We start from the raw sequence: 19071 nt of genomic DNA, 5'->3' as shown, positions 1-19071 counted from the left end.
TAGATTGAATTTTCACTCGACGACCTTTTTTAGTTATAAAATATTTATTATTTAAAACTGTAGATGCTAATAAAATATTACTAATTTTTAATAAAATATAAACAAATACAAATTTAACAAGTTTTCTATTTATTAAATCTATTGAAAAAAATATATAAATTTTATTCATACAAAAATAAAATATAATTAATACATCTTTTTGTGTTCCGACAAATGGAACACTACGATTTTAAGTGTTCCGCCAAGTGGAACACTACGATTTTTAGTGTTCCGCCAAATGGAACACTACGATTTTTAGTGTTCCGGCCAGTGGAACACTACGATTTTTAGTGTTCCGGCAAGTGGAACACTACGATTTTTAGTGTTCCGACCGCGGTACGCTACGGTTTTTTAGTGTTTCGACAGCGGTACACTACGATTTTTAGTGCTCCGACCGCGGTACACAGTAACAGTAACACTAAAATATTTTTTAATGTTTGTGTACCGGAACACTAACGCTAAAATTTTTTTAGTGTTTGTGTTCCTGGTACGGTACACTACGATAGTGTACCGTTTTTTTGCGAACACTGCTTTTAAATGTCGAATATATTCCACAAAAACACTGAAAGGGTTAATATTACAATTAATTATTAACGTAACGATTAACGATTTGTTACAAGTAACAATTGGATGTAAAAGTTTTTTTTGCAAAGAAGATATAAATTGCTTCTGCGGAAAATATCCTTAACAAAAACTAAGGGGACTGATGAGGATCAGTGGCGACGTCCGATACTGTAGTCATCCTGCCTTACCACCACTTGGTATACAATGCCATACTTTCCCACAAAAAAATTGTTTTTATAAAACCAACCAAATGCGATAATGCCTGGCTATTTTCCAATAACAAAATCCAAAGGGTATCCCAAATAACCCGCCAATATTACTAAACAATTAAACCTAAAAATTCCTCTTCAATCAAAATCAAATAAATAAATCAACAAGTTCATGGGTCTTTTATGGACTTAACATTTATGCATAGTGCACTTTTATACAAATTTTTCCCAACTTCCAATTGCAATATTTCCAATAAAATACACACGTACTGATGAAACAATATATGAATGAATGAGTAGTTAATGCGAAGAAATTACATTCAAAAAATACCACACGTGCTTAAACCTCCACCACAGAAGATTTAACTTGGTGACAAATTATTCCCCTGGGTCTTGTTATCGTCATCATCAACGTCCTAGTGGCAACATTGACCAATAGCAACATTGACAATGTGCGCTCAATAGAATATACATCTCACTAGTTCTCTCTCACCAGTGACAGTGAGAAGAGAGAGTGTTTTGGGGGTTCACATCGTGAGCCAACCAGCAAAGAGGCAATGTCGTTACAATTACAATTTGAACACTGCCGACGACTGCGGCATGAATGATTGAATAGAACTGAAGTCTCAGCTCAGAGAACGCTACTGCGCTTGGCTTCGCTGCCACGACTAGTCATGGTTCGATTTTAGCCAAATTGTCGATGCTTTGCCTAACTTGCGCTTCAGTTGCTTGTGAAACGTCGGTTGTGTCGGTATTGTTTTCTTTCTGATTCTGTTGTGTTCTAAGAAGAAGCTCAAAGTGAAGAAAACATTATTTAAGGCTCTTAAACATTGTTTATGAGTGAGTGTTTGTCTGTGTGACGACAGGCTGAAGTGTTAACGGTGTGTGAGTGTGTGTGTGCGAGTGTGGCTTATACACTTGAGAAATATACTATATATTCAAAGTTTGTGAAAAAACGGCTAAAAAATATAAGAAAACTTTAAAGAAACGAAATCTATTTTTTTAATATAAAACATTCCGTGTAAAGTTTTAAATGTTATTGTTTATTCGTTCACGAAAAATACAGCAGTAGTTGTTATTGTCCTTTAATTCGTAGCTGCTGAATAAACGAATTGCATAATGTCAATGCTTTAGAAATTTTCACTGCTTCTGTGTGTGTGTGCTATTCTAGGGGGCATTCCTTTAGGTTTTCAATTAATTCAATTTAAAGACAAATTTATTTTATTTTTAATTTATCAGAAATTGCAAAAGTCAAATGATCGTGGGAGATAATTTTTTAATTAGATTTTGTAATGCGAGAAAAAATTATAGGCTACAAATTGAAGGAAAGGTATTCGATGGCTGTATTCAAAGAATACATCCATATGACGGATATAGGAAGTCGTTTTAAGTCAGTAATATTTAATAAAGGTACTAAATTTCAATTTCATCGTTTTTTTGGCGAAGAAATTAACTGTCAAACTGTATCATTTATTACACGTCAAGCTTGTATGATAACACAACACAGTTTTCTTCACAAGAATAAGGTGAAATATTATCAATTTTTGAAACGATTTTTCGTTCTGTAATATGAGATCATATTACAGACCGTAATATACTATCTTTATAAATATATAAAAAATGTATATATTTATATATTTTGACAAATAAAAATTTTACTCCTTTCTATATCCAATTATCCTTAAACCATTTTCTTTTGTGTGACTCAGATTTTTGTAAATTTTTTTGGTTATTTTGAGCAACACAACTTCTTTAAAAGTCACTATGATAGAGGAGTAGGGATACCAACAATGGAGCTCTTACATCGATACCATAAACAACACAGTCAGTCATTTCGTTTAGGCGAATGTTATAAATATTCCTTTCTGTGAGTTGTGACACAAGGTTCCCTCTCTTTTACAACCGTTATTTAACGGTGTGTTTGTGTCTACTTCAAACGTTACGAGTGTCTGTGTGCGTACCCGTTTGAATTGCTGAAGAAGTGACATAACGACGTTCGTTTTTGCCATGAACCGCACGAATTTGCAGAGAACTGAGAATCCTTGAACAGCAAAGCAATAGCTCAAAGAATACCAAAAATAACGAATGAACAAACGAAGCAGGACAAAGTTAACACCAAATTCTTACAAAAAGGATACCAAATTTTGTTTTCATCGAAAATGAAAACAAAAAAGGCCAACGAAGCCTTACAACGGTTTAAGTTTTAAACCAAATTGTTGTCGTTTTTGTTATTTTTAAACTTGAGACCACAACCAATCCGTCCAGCCCTAGGTGAGGTGAAAAGGCCAAATCAATCGATTCCGTTTTACTACTTTCACAATTTATTTTTTGTTTTGTTCTAAAAAGAAAAAATCTGGGGTGTTTTGACATTGCCCTGAATTGGCCTGTGCCATCATTAGGTGATGGCTAACGGGCACCGTTGTATATGTGTGAGTGTGTTTTTTGTTTGTAATACCTTTCATTTGAAAAAAGGCCAAAAAACTAAAAAAAAGGAAAAACGACAGAATTCGACAGAAAAGCCCATTAAACACAGAAGCAATAAAAGTCATGAGTTGTTGACGACGACGTCTTCTTCTTCGACGATAGCAATTTTTTGACGTTATCCACAACGTCCAGCAATTTACATAGCGTGTCACAAATTATATTCGTCAATCGCCGTGCTTATATAATAAAGACATGCTACAGCAGTGTAGAAAAGACCATTCATTTATTTATTTATAACTTTACTTGAAATTTCAAGGATTTTTTTTTCATTACTTCTTATTCGTCTTATCCTAACAGCAGTGGCAGCAGTGTTATAGCGCGTATCGGAATAAACTTGAACCCTTAGAAAATTACACTTCGAAGACGAAAGTAAAGAAAAACGAACATAAAATCTGAAAAGACCAAGGAATTTAATATCCTTTTGTGTTTTTGTTTCGGAATCGAAAAAGAGAACAAAACATTCAATACCCCTTTTAATTCTACGAAAACAAAAAAGCAACGTCTAAACGCGGGAGGCCAGCATTCAGTTGAATTTTTGGTGAAGACAAAAACAAAACAAAAAAGAAAGAAAGAAAAAACGTAAAAAAGGACAATCCACCAAACCATAACCCAAATCGAATTTGCACACAAGTGTGTTGTTCGTGTCATTGTCGCCGTCGTCGTCCTTCTGTCGGTGTTGGTGTGTCGCCACGGTTCTTGGTCTGTTCGCCGTATAATGTTTGTTGTTCACAAGCGTAGTGTTGTTCGTGGTGACGGAGGTGGCGGTGCATTGCCACTAAACTTCCAGAGGATGTTTGTGTTGTGCGGTTTTCTGTTGCTGGTGCCACAATTGGCGTCGTCATCGATATTGTCCAAGTTGAGCGAGGACCCCGATTTGTCACAGGTAAGTGCATGCAACTTTAACTATGGCAATCAAATTAAATGAATACCCGACAGGGTATACATTGAAGGCAAATGTAGGTTGTGCCACAAAACCAAACACTCACACATATTGTGTGTGCATTTGTAGAAATAAAAAATAAAAGTGAGCTTAATGTTTGGATTTTATTTATAAACATATTTTTTTTTTCAAAAATATAATAGCGAAATATATGAATTTATTATTTTATGGAGTTGAAAATAATTAAATCATTTTTCCGTAATCACTAGAGAGGTAAAATTTATTACATTGTATAGCAGCAGATACCACTAATAATTTGCATAATCTGAGCTACGGCTCTAGACAATGACCGGCTGTTTTTTAAATAAGAATTTTTCTAATGTGGTCAATAAAAATGAACATTTCGAGCAGTTGTTATCTTACAAGAACAGGGAGCTTAGAAAATGTCTTGAACTTTTAGCATCAGCTGATTCATTTTTTATTTAATTAAACAGACAGAAACAAAGGATGGGAGTTCCTTGATTAAGATTCACTCCACACATCCAGTGTATCAAATTAATTTGAAAATTAGGAACTTTGAAAAGGAAAATCACAAATACTGTCAAACAAATTATTTCAGTTAAATCCAATATAAAATTTGATATTATTTTATAAAATGCGTGACAAATAATTAATAAATAAAAATACACTGGCAAGAATAATTATAAAAAACTGATAATATTTTGAATGAGCCGCGATCTTTCAATACATGTCCAGTTGGATTTACAAAAATGATACGTCATGGAGAAATAAATTTAAAATCGTACTCAATTATGTGTGTTTATGTTATCTAATTTGCATTAAACTTAACATTTGTTGACATAATGTAAAATGCTGATATGATGTTTGATTTTAAAAAGTAATTCAAAAGTATACTTCTACTGCAGACCCTATCCTCCTCAATAGCACCAGGTTGTCAACCATTCTGTTCAAAAGTGACAGACAAATAGTTCACATTGTTCCACTGAAACACCATATCATATGCATTCATCTCTTAATGAAATGCTCTTGATACGGTTCGTTGTGATGAACAAACAGATGGGAAGAAATCACAAATGACAATAAGAAAATACAAAACAAATATTTTTTTGTTTTTCAAAAATAATTATTGAAAAGAGATTTTTTTGACATCTTCCCATGCCGTCTGTTTTTGATGACGGTTGCTTTAAGTCATTGCTGGTAAATGTGTTTTAGCCAAACCAGCAAATTTTGGTTTCAAGTGCTAATACTAAATCCAGGGTGTGCAAAAACTACCACCAATCCAGTCAGTCAGTCGGTCAGTCAAACCAAACAACCAGCCAGCCACCAACCTGCCACTAAGCACTCAAGCCGTGTCTTTGTCATTGATGGTTGATGTTGTTGTTCTTGCTCAAGAAAATGAACTATTTCCCAATCGTTATAATGGACATACTCGGATCGATAGACAGATAACAAAACTGCAGAATATGAATGAAAGAAGGCAGAAGCAGAAGTGACTTTTTGTTAGGTATGAGACTTAAAAGTATTAGGTTACCAAGACCATTATGGCTGCTTCTTTCTGTTGTTGCTGTCGTCGTTCTTAGACCATTGTTAGGTCTAAGAATAGATACAAAATTGAATTGAATAGAAAAAAATGCAATGCATTGAAATGAAATATGTGATACTTCTTTACAATACACCGACAACGGCGACGACGACGACATGTTATGCCATCTACGCTGAAAAAATTATTTCGAAATTCCACCTGAATTCGAAAAGAAAGAAACAAAAAATGGTAATAGTGGCAACAGAATATAATCTTTCATGTTAATAGAGAGATTTCATTATTTTATGTCAACGGTTTCTAGTTTTTTTTTTCTTTTATTCTTTGCAAAGAATTTCTGTTAACGAAATCGAAACCTTTTAACAAAACCCATTCCGGCAGCCATGTATCGTATTCTAGCGGAACAACAGCTATGGTGGGGGTAACTATGGCCAAATACCCAATGACCATATGTTGTAGACATGCATATGGTACGACGGTAGTTAGAGAGGGGGTTTGTTAGAGTTATATAAACAGAAAAAAAATGAACACCTGAAATTAATATTTTTAGAATGGACTATTTTATTTCGGGGAAAGGATATTCCTTTGAAATTAAGTATGTTTTAAAAAACGATAAACCACTACCACCCACCACCATTTACAGGACTTCCATTCATTCGTTAGTGGAGTAATTACCATAGTCATTATATAATTAAAAAGTTAAAAGATACATTAAAATCTACCATTATCATAGAATTACATAAAAATAAAACACCTTGATAAGATTTTAATTGTATATTCCAGCTGTCGAATGTGTTTCATTCGTTTGGGGTTTTAGGGTTGATTTGCAGAAAAAGTAATTACCTGAAAACATAGTCTTATCTATTTTTTAACCTCTACTTTAAGGTTTTAATGAGGGCAATATCGACTTTTGACTCCAATTGTCTTTAGGCGAAATCATTTGCAGACAATTTGGAGAATGGGTATAAAATCTATAAATGGGGTCGCTGTGATAAGGTGTGAACAACATTTTGAATACCTATATTCATATGCATGTTTTTTCTCGTTTCAAAATAAATACACTTCAATATTTCCGGTATATGACCACCCCTACCTTATGTTGCAGAATTAACCTGTGCCTAAAGGTGAACTTTGCAGTTAATTTTTTCGATTCTATTTCCTAGCAGTTAAACTCAAATAGGTTGGTATATATAGTAAAAGCATTAAACATACTGGAAATAGGAAGACATGGTTATTTGGGACTGTACTAAAAATGATCCAAAAATAGATTAGTCAACTTGGTTGACAGGTGGACCAACATAGCAGATAGTCAGTGGAATGACTGCTATCAATTATTTTCGAAGTTAGCATGGTTACAGCAGCAACAATGTATGCAATAGTATACTGTTTGAGAATGTGTATACTTTATGTACACAATTTTAAAAACCTATAATCTCTAAAAACTTATATTATTATGAACTGAAATTTCAATAAAATTGAGTTAACATATTTAATAACGAATTTCGCAAAAGTATACAAAATTCAGAAACAAACAGAAAACATCGATAATTTAGTACCAACACCCAAAATTATACAAAAAATTTTCAGATGGTAACCTATCCATAATACTAAGTAAATCTACAAACTCTTCGGCATTCCTTAACCCATCTGCCTATATAAAATGGTCTTGCTGTTGCAAATCAGTCCTACATACTTCTTCTAGGCAGCATATAATCAAGGTTATAAATATTTGTATTTGTCCTTTAATACCTTCGTGTACGTGAATTGTTGAATTTGCTCTTTGACATTTACCACATTCAGTGATAACCTTGATTTGGAACTTAGACAAAAAAGTTCATTAAAATTTTCTTATCACTACAGCTGCTGTATAATTGATAATACCACACCACAATTTATGTTTTAGTTGTATTTAGTACACTTTGCAACAAGAAAATATTTTTCTTTTTCAATTTTAAAATATTGATTTTATTTGCCATCAATTTAAAGGTCAAGGTTTCCATCTGCAGTATATGATGGCGGCTTTTAACTTGTCACTCGTTGACGCAAACAGGTAGGCATGTAGCTACCTACCTTTGCAACAGCATCTGAGCGAGCAATTCCCCAAGCTGTGTGTATGTATATACATGTGTATGTGTGCGTGTGGCACCCTCTTCTCTTTGAGCAAATGAGTTAATGTTTTTGTTTCATGCTTTCAAGCATGTTTATGCAATGTTGTTGCACATTCCCCCTCCTTTTATTTTCTCTTTTGGTCTGATATTTTCGTATTCGTATTTTCATTTGAACGGTTATGAGCTCTCTCGCTCTCGCCCTTTCTCTTGTTCGATATAACTTGTGTACTGCTGCAACCTGTGAACATTTCGCATTGTTTTGTAACGAAGTACTGTTTTTTCCAAAAGCAGAATGCGAAATGGGAAAGAATGAGGGAAAGAATTATTATGTCATTTGTCTGTTGCTTCATACTGCCAGTCGTCTCATGTTGAATTTCATACTTCAATTATAGTCTATTTATTAATGATAATAATAGTTTTAGTGTTTGTGGTTAACTGCAATTTATAGATAAGAGACCGCCTGTAGTTACAGATACCATCCCGTTTGTATTAACTCAAGAAGAATTTTCATGGCATCATACTGCGATTAATTGCTAAAATCTGACAAAATCCCATTTTAATGTCGTCTGTTATTCTTATTGTCGAATACCCCATTGGAGGAAGCTGGCGACCATACCAATAATACTATACATTTCATTTGAGCCAGAGAAACGCTAAGAAATTTTTAAAAAATATTACAAACAATATAGGACTGAAGACAATTCCTTCTGGATTTATTTTTTTGAAATTATTTGTCCAAATTGTTTCAATTGAGAAAATTATTTTTAGTCCTGGAATAAAATACCCATAGCTCCTTTTTCCTACTGGTTATGCTTGTGATGGTACAATTTTTTCTCCATTCCAAGGATGCATCCGACGTAATTTGTGTACTTCAATGGTTTCAATGAGTTTTTGTGAGATTAAATACTTATCTACTCATGGCTTGGCTTGTATGTCGGCGGCATGTATTTGTATTGTGTGTATGTGGTGTAAAAGAGAATGTTGCGAGGAAGAGAATATGTAAATATTTGCATGGTGTAATGGTGTTATTTTCACGGGAGTTTGTATTTGGGTCAGATGTAATTCTAGACAGGAATGATACGCAGCCAATCTGGTTGAGTTGAGTATGCGGGCAAGCATTTGCAGAAGGAAGGTTTTGTGCAAAGCCAAACAAAATTCAATAAAAAAATGTGAATACCCCAGAAGAGAGGGCATCAAAGGGAAGTGTTTAAATGGAATGTGTCGGGCAAACAAAATATGTACGTTGGTATGTTAACATTTTATTGACTGTTGGAAAACTGTAATCAGTTTGTAAGGATAAATATTTTGTGGTTATTTACTTAAGTAATTGGATTTTTTGGATGAAAATATATATTAATCATGCAGGAAATATGGGTCATGTTTAAATTAATATATTTATATATTATTAAGTTTTTGACCACTGTTCCTTATTATCTTATTAAAATGCAAAAACACGTTATAAACAATACTCAGAATTTCTGTAATTTTTATTCAAAATATAAAACTTCACGCAACCTTCCTCACCATCGAATGTATTGGGCCAATTGTTCGTGTTATCTGCACATCACCATTCTCATGGAAATTATGTATGGTATGTGAAATCATAAACCAGAGATGGAAATCCCAAAAAAATTTCACAAATAAAAAAACTTCAAACGTGCCTGGAATAAATAATTGCTTTTGTTAGTCCTTAGGTTTTTTTCTTTTATCAACTGAGCACTAGTAATACTAAAAAAAATGTTAACAACTAATATTGAACGTTCTAGTATACATATACACGATTACATTTTAAGAAAATCGATTTAACTTTGTCATTATCACAATGTCAAAATTTTACTGTCAGGAGTACCAATAACGTTCCAACCCTGCATTACTCTCGCTCTCTTTCTATTTGTTCTCACACCTTTTGCAAATAACCTCCAACACACTGGGCTAAAGGAAATACAGTAAGTGTGGTGTTATAACCACTAAACTGACAGTTATTGAGGTTGCTTTGATAATTCCGTTTTGTATTCAAAGGCTTTCTGTGTTTTTCTTTCGACTCCAATGGCGAAATGTAAACAAAAAAATTATTGGCCAGAATGGTGGGGAGAAGAATGAATGATGATGGTGTTGATGATGATGATGACTAGAGGAAAACGTACAACATAAGTGCCTATCTCTCCCATTTGCAAACACTTCATATTGTGATTGTGTGTGTATTTATAAATGCTCAGGTTACCATAACATTTTTTGAATTGTGCGAGAGCTCCCCAAACCGTCTCTCCGCCATCCATTGAAACAACCCACCCCTCACAAAAATGTAACAAAACATTTATTTTACCTGCGTGTATGGATGTGCCGTATGGGCGACTAACCCATGTAAACCATTGGAAATGTAACATCCACATCAGTCATACCACACAGCATTTTAGGCCATAAAATATTAGTACAATTTTAAAATTAGAATACAACGGCTGATGTTTAACATAAGGCACGAGGCCAAAAGCGGAAGTTATTGTTGACTTTATTATATTGGCATGAGTTGGATTAGATTGATGTCATCGATGGCATATGATGACATTTGTGGTGTTAATTTTGGAACAAGGTGAAATATGGAAATCATGCAATGTACAATACACACATGTATACTGTTGTAAAAAATAATGTCATTCGGGACTGCTTTACAATTATATTTTAGTACTCTTCAAAGATCAGTCTACAAAAATATTATTTTTCTGAAGAAGAATTGCACGTGAATTGATTTAAAAATGTTCATATGACCATGGATGTTCCAATTATTCATCGAGTTTGGTGGGATTGGTAATTTCTCTCTTTTATTTATAAAAATACAGGTGCATGCAATAAGAAATGCAATAAGAAAACTAAGTATTTCCAAAATATTCATATATTTTGTTTGGCACAACTTATATTGATGGAAATATATATGGAAATATATCGACTACTTATATTTCCATTTGAGGTGTAACATTTTTGTCGACATCCCTCGTTGACCAGTGGCAACCGGAAAACGAATAGAGAAAGAGAGAGTGTAAAAGTTTACGGAACTCTAACTTCAAAACAATGGAACATCGTTCAGCTCTGTTAATTCTGAATAAAAAAAACACATGCTACATATTCAAAAGTAAAACAAAAACAAATGATAAACACACGCTCATTCTACAATACAGCATAATGACCAAATGAGTAATGGGTTCAAATGGCATTTTTACGCCAAAAATTCCGAAACGAAATTACGTTTTGGTTTAAATTTCAATTATTTCAATGAAAAACAACACAACATTCAACACCAATACTGCAACGAATAAAAGTATGACACTGATTTTGCTTTATTCTGAAATATTATTCTATTTGGTGTTTACACAATTTCAATTGTCAGTGATAGAGAAAAAGAAGAAGACAAAACCACAAACAATCATCATCACCATCATAACCAGAATCTTCGTAAAGAACAGTTGCAGTTATGGGTTGTTGTTTTTGTTACAGTTATTGTTGTTGTCACTCACATTCGTCGTCATAATTGACCTTTTCGAATTTGTTCATCATTCAGCGTTCATTGTCAGCGGCAACACAAGCGGCGCAGTAGTAACGTTTTATTTTTCTACTTACTATGACCTAACTTCCTGTGTAGTTGACATTACAAATTATGATCGCTGAGCAAATTTTCACAGACGATCAGCCAGCGTAATGATGATTGTCATGATCAACAGCATTATCATTACGAATAGCTGAGGCACACTGGTTTGTGCTTCTCCATAACAGATTCTTGGTCGCAATTGTCTGTCTCCACCTTTATCATTGTTTACAATCGAATAGCTTTAACGGTTTAGATATTTTATTGGGATTTCGCTCCCTCCCAACCACTCTTCCTACATATTAGAAATAATACCAAAAAATAGAATACAATGACGTTACACAAACACACAACAAACATAAATACGCATTTGTTGAGGGAATGTACGAGTATTAGTTACATTTCAAACCAAAGCTGCTCATAAATTTAACGTTTTTATTGGTCAAACTGTGTTTGAATATTCCTAAGCCATTATCAACATTCAAATGGCTGGATTCGAGCGCATTTAGCCACTCAACGGGAGGTTAGGCTGGCTGGCTGCATCATTGTCAACAACAACCGCAGCAGCAGCATCAGCACCATCATCTAAGTCTAATCTGAGCTCTCTAACTCTCTGGGTGGTGACAACATTAGAACGAACGCCTTGCATAAACAACAAACCCTCAGCCGTACGAGTGCCTATTAAATTAATCTCATGAATACAAATAGCGGCTGGAATGGGGATTAAATCAATTTTTGTTACACCTTTTGAAAAATAATTCTCTTAAATAGAATCAGATAAGAATGTGTGTTCAAAGTAGTTTATGAACACATTTTCCAAAAAAAAAAGTATTTTAAATTAGTTCTGCCTAGAAAAGGTATCATATTTAATTATTGAAATTAATTTTGTTGATGTATAATCGCTAAAGGAATATTTTGAGATCATTTCTTAAACATAGTATAAATGGAATGTCATTTACACCGATTTGATAAGAGAATTCAAATTAATTCTGATTAAAGATGCATCGCACAATGACCTAAAAATGTAAGGTATTGACATTTAGCTTTCCGTTTAAGTGTTGCCTTATTCGAAGAGATTACTTTTCCTCGATAACAACAATTTGCTCCGTATTTAGGTTCTATAAACATGTAGTTTTGAAACAAATGAGCGCAATGTCTCAAGGCAATAGTCTACTCTATCACATTATGCTTGAAAATGTGTTGAGATAAATATTCGTGTGTATATAAAAAAATCAGAGTAATCAGAATAATATACCAATCGTCTCAAAATTTTGCGTACATAGCCGACTGAATTTTTTGTCTATTGGCTTGCGACTGGAAATCTTTTTTAAGCTCGGCTTATGGAACGAAAGTTCTGTCACAAGCAAGCTAAGTAAGTAAAGTCTATTGGCTTCAGAGACCGAACATTATGAAATCTTAAATGGTGAGGAGATTTGGCCAGCCAATGACTACACCTTTTTAAATGAGGATCGGCTCTGCTCCAGTCCGATTATATAGTTTTGAAGTTTTTTTTGTTTTGTTTTTGTTTTTTTTTTTTTTTTGAAATTCTAGAAAATTATCACTGTGTTGCTTAGCTAGGAGTTGAGTATGTGATCTCACTACAATACTAAATTTGCAGTACACTACTGTATGAGGTTTTTTAAGTTTTACAATTTTTTCTCTGACAATTTTAAAGAAGGGAGGGAAGGGAGCTTTTTCGACCAGCAGCTATATATGTTTGTACAATGTGACATAATAATTATGATTTTTTCATAAAAGACGATGACAATGATCTAGGAAAACGTCATCAATTTATTCATGTGCAACATAACAAGAGACCGTTCTCATGTCCCGCCCTTCCTTTTCCACCCGCTCAACATTAACAGCAACGGCAAGCGACAATAATAATAAAAAAAACTATCTAAACGTGCAGCAGCGACAGTAGCTGCTGATCGCCACCATCAAGTAGTAGTGGGTTGAGTTAATATCTTGTGTGTACCCGGGCACAGTAGACTACGATCATGAAAATGATGGTGAAAAGACGGCGACGATGATGATGATGTGCTGCCGCCACTGCTGCTGAAGCTGTTGATGCACTCGTTTGTTCAATTAAATTTAATTAAGATTAAAGCGTATGCCTGTTTTTGTCAGTATCTCTTGTGTGTCTCTTTAGCGGCATTAAGCGGCGACCTTTATGACCAGCGAACGATGATGTTGTCTTCTATGTGGCGATAGATAGGCGGGTGTATTGGGGGACTGCTACAAGAGTGGACCATTTTTAAATGCAATGTCCCCATCAGATAAAACATTTTGTTTGTTTATGGATCGCTTGCATTAGCCACAATCATTTTTTCATTTTAGTTTGTTGTTATGTGCAAGATCTAACACTTCTTCACGCACACACACACACACACACATAAGAAGAAACCATTTACTGCGTTGGTGGATCACATGAGAGGGGGAGTTTGATTCGAATTCAAGCTGCTGAAGTGCCATGAAATGTCGACACAGTTTCAAGACATTAATTATCTTCAATTTAATTCTAATAAAATTATGCTTTCGATGCGATAGATGCAAGCTGGAAATGTTCCCAATTAATGTATGCGTTCCTAAACGATGGCATATTTTTATTACAACTCTTCCAATTAGACACGCACACATTTAGTTCGAATATGTAATCTATTTCAAATTCCAAATGTTTTTCTTTTTTCCTTTTGTATTAATTGCCAGTTTATGATACAAGACTACACATTGGAAAGTAGTGCCGCTAAAGCAATTATGATTTGTATTTAAATTACTAATTAGATGTTAAATTTCATTAATTCTCTCATATGATGCGGTATTCGCCCTTCCCGGGCTAGTCTCTCGTATTTTTGCTCAACCTCCTCACAATTAAAATTAAGTTAAAGATAATTTCTTTTCATTTCTAAAGATGGAAGTTATAGTTGAGGTTTTTATAGTTTCCAATTATAACTTCCTTTGGGACAGACCACACACACACACACACACGCACGTACACTTACATACACAATGTGATTGCATGGGCTTCTGATCCCACAGGGACCTTTTAAAAGATTGATGTGTGTTTAATGTAAATTCAAGTTTGCATACGACTTTCTTAATTGCATTTAATTACACCATTTGTATTATGAAGACCGGAATTAGGGGAAAAGGCCCAAAATAAACGGATGACTCGATAATATGTGGGATATTAAATTTCATCATAATATAATATATTTTTAAATTGCAATACTCAAGGGTGCCATAACATCCGAACTAATCCAAGTTTAATTATATGGTTTATTTTTAATTAAAACTATTTTTTTGGGTTTTTTTTCGTATAACTGAACATTTATTGGATTTTATTGTGAGTCACAATTTTGAAGTCATTCAAACAACCGAGTAATATTCATATTAAAGACAATTTATTACACGTCCTTCCATTTAATTTTGCATCATGAATTACTATTATGCACAAGGCCACATGTACATACAAATATGTATATAAAACCTACAAGGACACAGGCGTCATACACATAATATGACCTCTAGTAGAATACAAAAAAAAAAAAACATTTTGTAAAACTAGAGCAGAATTCCTTCAGAGTTAAAAATAACTTCCAGGGTTGGCCAAATGAAGCTGCGACAATTGTTGCCTTGTAAAATGTCTAAGAGGTTCATTCAATGTCGTAGTAATGTGACCTTTATGCAATGCAGAAGAAAACGTTTCATTGCCGCTTGACAATAAAAAGGAATGCCAGGCCGAGTGGAGATTAAAACATTTCTAGACAGTAATTTGACAAATTCATATATCCTTTGAACCAAAAATGTAAAACATTATTTTTATAAACTTAATTTAAAAATATAATTAGGTAAATCAAAAACATTTATATATGTACACAAAGAGGAAAACGTCATATGTTCGCCTTCGACAACCTTGCAATCAGTCAGGGGAGTGTTTTATAGGAACATATAAATAAAATATGATATAACAAATAAACATTAGCACTATTACTAACAACAGATTTAATATTATATTAAAAATAAGAAAATATTAAAACAAAATGTGATTTCAAAAGAAAATTTCTTCCTGTGTGTAATACAACAAAAACTTTATTTCTAATATAATAAGTAAATATATTTATTTTTATTTAGTTATTGTTTTTTAGTAGTCTAGCCAAATGTCTGTGTTTAGTTCAATGTTTAAAGTTTTGAATTTTTTTTTATTTTTTAATTTTCGTTTTGTGTTTTTCATTCTATGCATTATCCTTGGCAAGTATTCATTGGCACGGACGAGTTTTGTTGTTTTTTGTTTGGCTCTTACTCATACACACACACTTAAATGAAACTCCTCTAAAACTTTGTTATCATTTAAATTATGGTACATTTTCCACGCTCCACATATTCCTGGTTGGGGACCAAAGCAAACAATACCACTCACCAACAGTCAATCAATTCAACATTCAACCAAGTCAACAATCTCTCAAACCAAACAACAACAACACCAACAACAGTACATTACAAACCCAAAAAGTTCAACAACACACCCAAACCATTTGTTCTTCTTCTTCAGTTACGTCTTGTTTGTTTCGTTTCTTCCATTAAGAAACAAAAAAGGAAAAAATGGTTTTTATGTTTTGGCCTTGATATGATAACAAAAAACAACAACAAAATCAAGATTTTTTGGCTGTTTAAAAATCGTGTTTTATGGCCTTTTCTACTTACAGACTGCATCACTAAGGAAACTAATGCCTGTTAGGGTAAGATATCCTCAACAACAAAACAAAAAACCAACAAAATTATCTATTAAACCAATAACCAACCAACCTAAAAGCCTAGTTAATGTTCCTACAACCCAATCCTAGTACCTACAGCCAACCATCCAACCAACCATCTATTCAGCGCGAGTGCTCGCTATGTAAATAATGCGGCAAGTTGCCTTAGTTTATGTTCTGTCCTATGATTTTGTTTCCTTTTTTGCGTTTGTTTTTTCGTTCATTTTTGTGTTGCTTTGCTCCTAATTTTCCTAGGGAAATTTATCTGATAACCAAATAAATGCATTTTCATTTTTTTATCCAGCCCTTGGCGACGGACATGTCAACAATTTGAAATGCATTAGTGTGCATTATCAAAATATGTTGAGTATGTGCGTGCGTGTGTGTAAATATAAAAAACTACTCCATATATCCTTTTCAAAGTAAATATTCGTTGTTGTTTTATAGTTTTAGTTAACTTTATACTTTTTTGTTTTGTTTATACTTTTGTTTTAAAGGTTTGGCTTGTGTTATCAACGAATTCGTTTCCATTACGTTGTTTTGTTTTGTTGTGTTGTATCTTAGAGACCTTAGAGCAAGGGTTGTTTGCATATAAATACTACAAAATATATACATAGTGTTGCTGTTGTTGTTGACGTTCTTGTTATTGTTCTAGTTATAGATATTGTTGTTATTGCTGTTGCTAGTATACAGAGTTTGTGGTTAATATTTTAAACGATTTTTTAACATTTTTATGAACACAAAAATAATATAAATAATTTACTGTTACAATGCATACATACATATGTATATGCATACACTTATTATACTAAACACAAATGTCCTGGACAGACATGGACCCACCCTCCCCGTGATAAAAATATTAACAAAATATTTTACCACCACAATTTTTCATTTTTAATTCGATTTTGAGAGTTAATAGCTGATTTTGACATATTTGTGTGTATGTTTGTAATTTTCAAGTATCCCTTTTTTTCTAGAATAAGACCGCACACAATAGACACAGAAAAATGGCACGAGGCATGTAACGACACACACATGTCAAACATTGACAGCAAACTCTGCCTCCGTCTATAAATTTCTATTTACTGTTGGGGTGTGTGTGCGTGCATGTGTCTCCCCATTGAGGGCAATTAAAAACACATAATTATTTACCTCAAACACATTGGCCAACAACCTTTCGGCTTTAGACATTTTCAAGTGTCCTTTCAAATTGCACTGCTACTACATAGTATTATTACTAAGTACTTTTCCGGCCTCATGTTGTAGGAATATTTTGGGTAATAAATATTTTCATAATCCTGTTGCCAGACAACACACATGATACAGGTGCAACATTTTGTGTTTTTGGGGTAGAGGACTTGAAAATAGGGGGAATTTTAAATTTAAAATGTCAATATTAAATAAAAATAACTAAGGGTTTAAAGTTTCCCATCTTAAAAAAGAATAACTACTGGAACAAGAACTTTAAAAACAAAATCAACATTACAATTATTTTATTTGTAACTTTAGAGAATGAGTCTGTAGAATATATATAATATATATATATAGTCGCTATAACTTTATAATTGCAAAGTCTTGAATTATTATTAATTCTCTGTTTTTTTTCTACCCCCGATGATGTCAGCTATGCACCATCACTTAACCACATCCCTTAACTTAACGTTAACGTATTTATTACTGCGTTTAACAACTTTCATAAAATTGCCTCGAAAAAGAAGTTTTGTTCGCTTAACGAAGTCCAACTAAAGAAAGAAAAAAGTGCAAAGTCTAATGAGTCATAAAAAGGCATTTAATGCACTCGCTTAAAACTTTTTTCGCTCTTAACGATCTCGAGACACACTCACTCACACAGACCCACATGAACAACGACTAAAAGTAAAAGGTAAAACAGGAAAAAAGTGAAAAATCACAGTGTGTGGGGGGGTTGTGTAAATGTGGGCAGGAACCGTTTTTTAGAAAGCACATTGCCCTCACTTAATTATTGAGGACGGACGTGTTCTATGGCAAAACATAGACAATATGAATGCAGGAGCAAAAAGACAACCACCCACCCACACACATGTGCATTTTACTGGCATGCACTCACTCACACATGATATAGAAAATGGCATTGTCGTAAGTCATGACACTATTTCCTGCTCACGGACCGACCAACTGACGAACGTACACACATTCAAACACATTATGCCCTATGTTGTCCGCTTAGACAGTCTTTAAAAAATAACACGAAACAAGCGTAAAGGTGGTAACAACAACATATGGCAAGGTGGCATGACAGGACACAATACTAAACCGAGCTGGGCGGAGAGGGAGGCGTAGGGCCGAAATAAAACAATCAGACAAACATTTGTGCATTTGGTCACATATGAATGAAAAGCGACCGACCAGGTGAAAGATTGATCGACAACACGTCGACCATGCGACGTGATGGCAGGACACACATTCACCCAAAAAAGGATGTGTATTCGTGCGTACGAATAAGGGTTGAAAATTAGTTAAAACCAAACGGTAACGTTTGATGGTGTTTCCTATCAGTTTAATGACCAAATCAGACTGGCCAACAGACTTTGATGACGAGGCAAACAACCAGCGTCATGGCTTTTCTTTTGTAGAACAGGGAATGCATTTTTATATGACATTAGTTGGGGTTTGTTTTTGTTTATAATTCAATTTAGTGATTACATATGACACCATATTCTGGTTGCCGGGACAGCAGTCGGTGTTGGCCAATGTACAGTTACCGCAGGCAATATTTACACTGATATTATTAGACGAAATATATAAATGGGATAATTGTTGCCAGGATATCAATAATCCCATGAAATTAACAAATTAATCTGAAAACTAAACTAAGAAGGCTATAAAGAATTGAAATAAAGATCCTAGACGTTGGCA

The 19071-nt window shown here is 33.7% G+C and overlaps 1 protein-coding gene across 4 annotated transcripts in view; it reads left to right on the top strand.

Moving 5' to 3' along the window:
- The first annotated feature begins 3831 nt into the window (after window positions 1-3831).
- The window catches only part of LOC133325742 (fasciclin-1), a 31979-nt gene continuing 16739 nt past the window's right edge, over window positions 3832-19071 (top strand). For 3 of the 4 annotated variants that reach the window (XM_061534464.1, XM_061534466.1, XM_061534463.1), the window contains exons 1-2: window positions 3832-4179; window positions 16126-16158. In XM_061534464.1, the coding sequence (XP_061390448.1) occupies window positions 4012-4179; window positions 16126-16158 (201 nt within the window). In that variant the 5' untranslated portion in view covers window positions 3832-4011. The remainder of the gene's footprint in view (window positions 4180-16125; window positions 16159-19071) is intronic. The other variant, XM_061534465.1, reaches the window with a different exon arrangement.

The sequence above is a fragment of the Musca vetustissima genome, unplaced genomic scaffold (genome assembly GCF_032173495.1).
Source record: "Musca vetustissima isolate MV318-11 ecotype Yass unplaced genomic scaffold, APGP_CSIRO_Mvet_v1 utg27337, whole genome shotgun sequence".
In the NCBI taxonomy this organism is placed as follows: domain Eukaryota; kingdom Metazoa; phylum Arthropoda; class Insecta; order Diptera; family Muscidae; genus Musca; species Musca vetustissima.
Note: the sequence above shows the minus strand (reverse complement) of the source record. Positions and strands in the feature narration are given on the sequence as shown.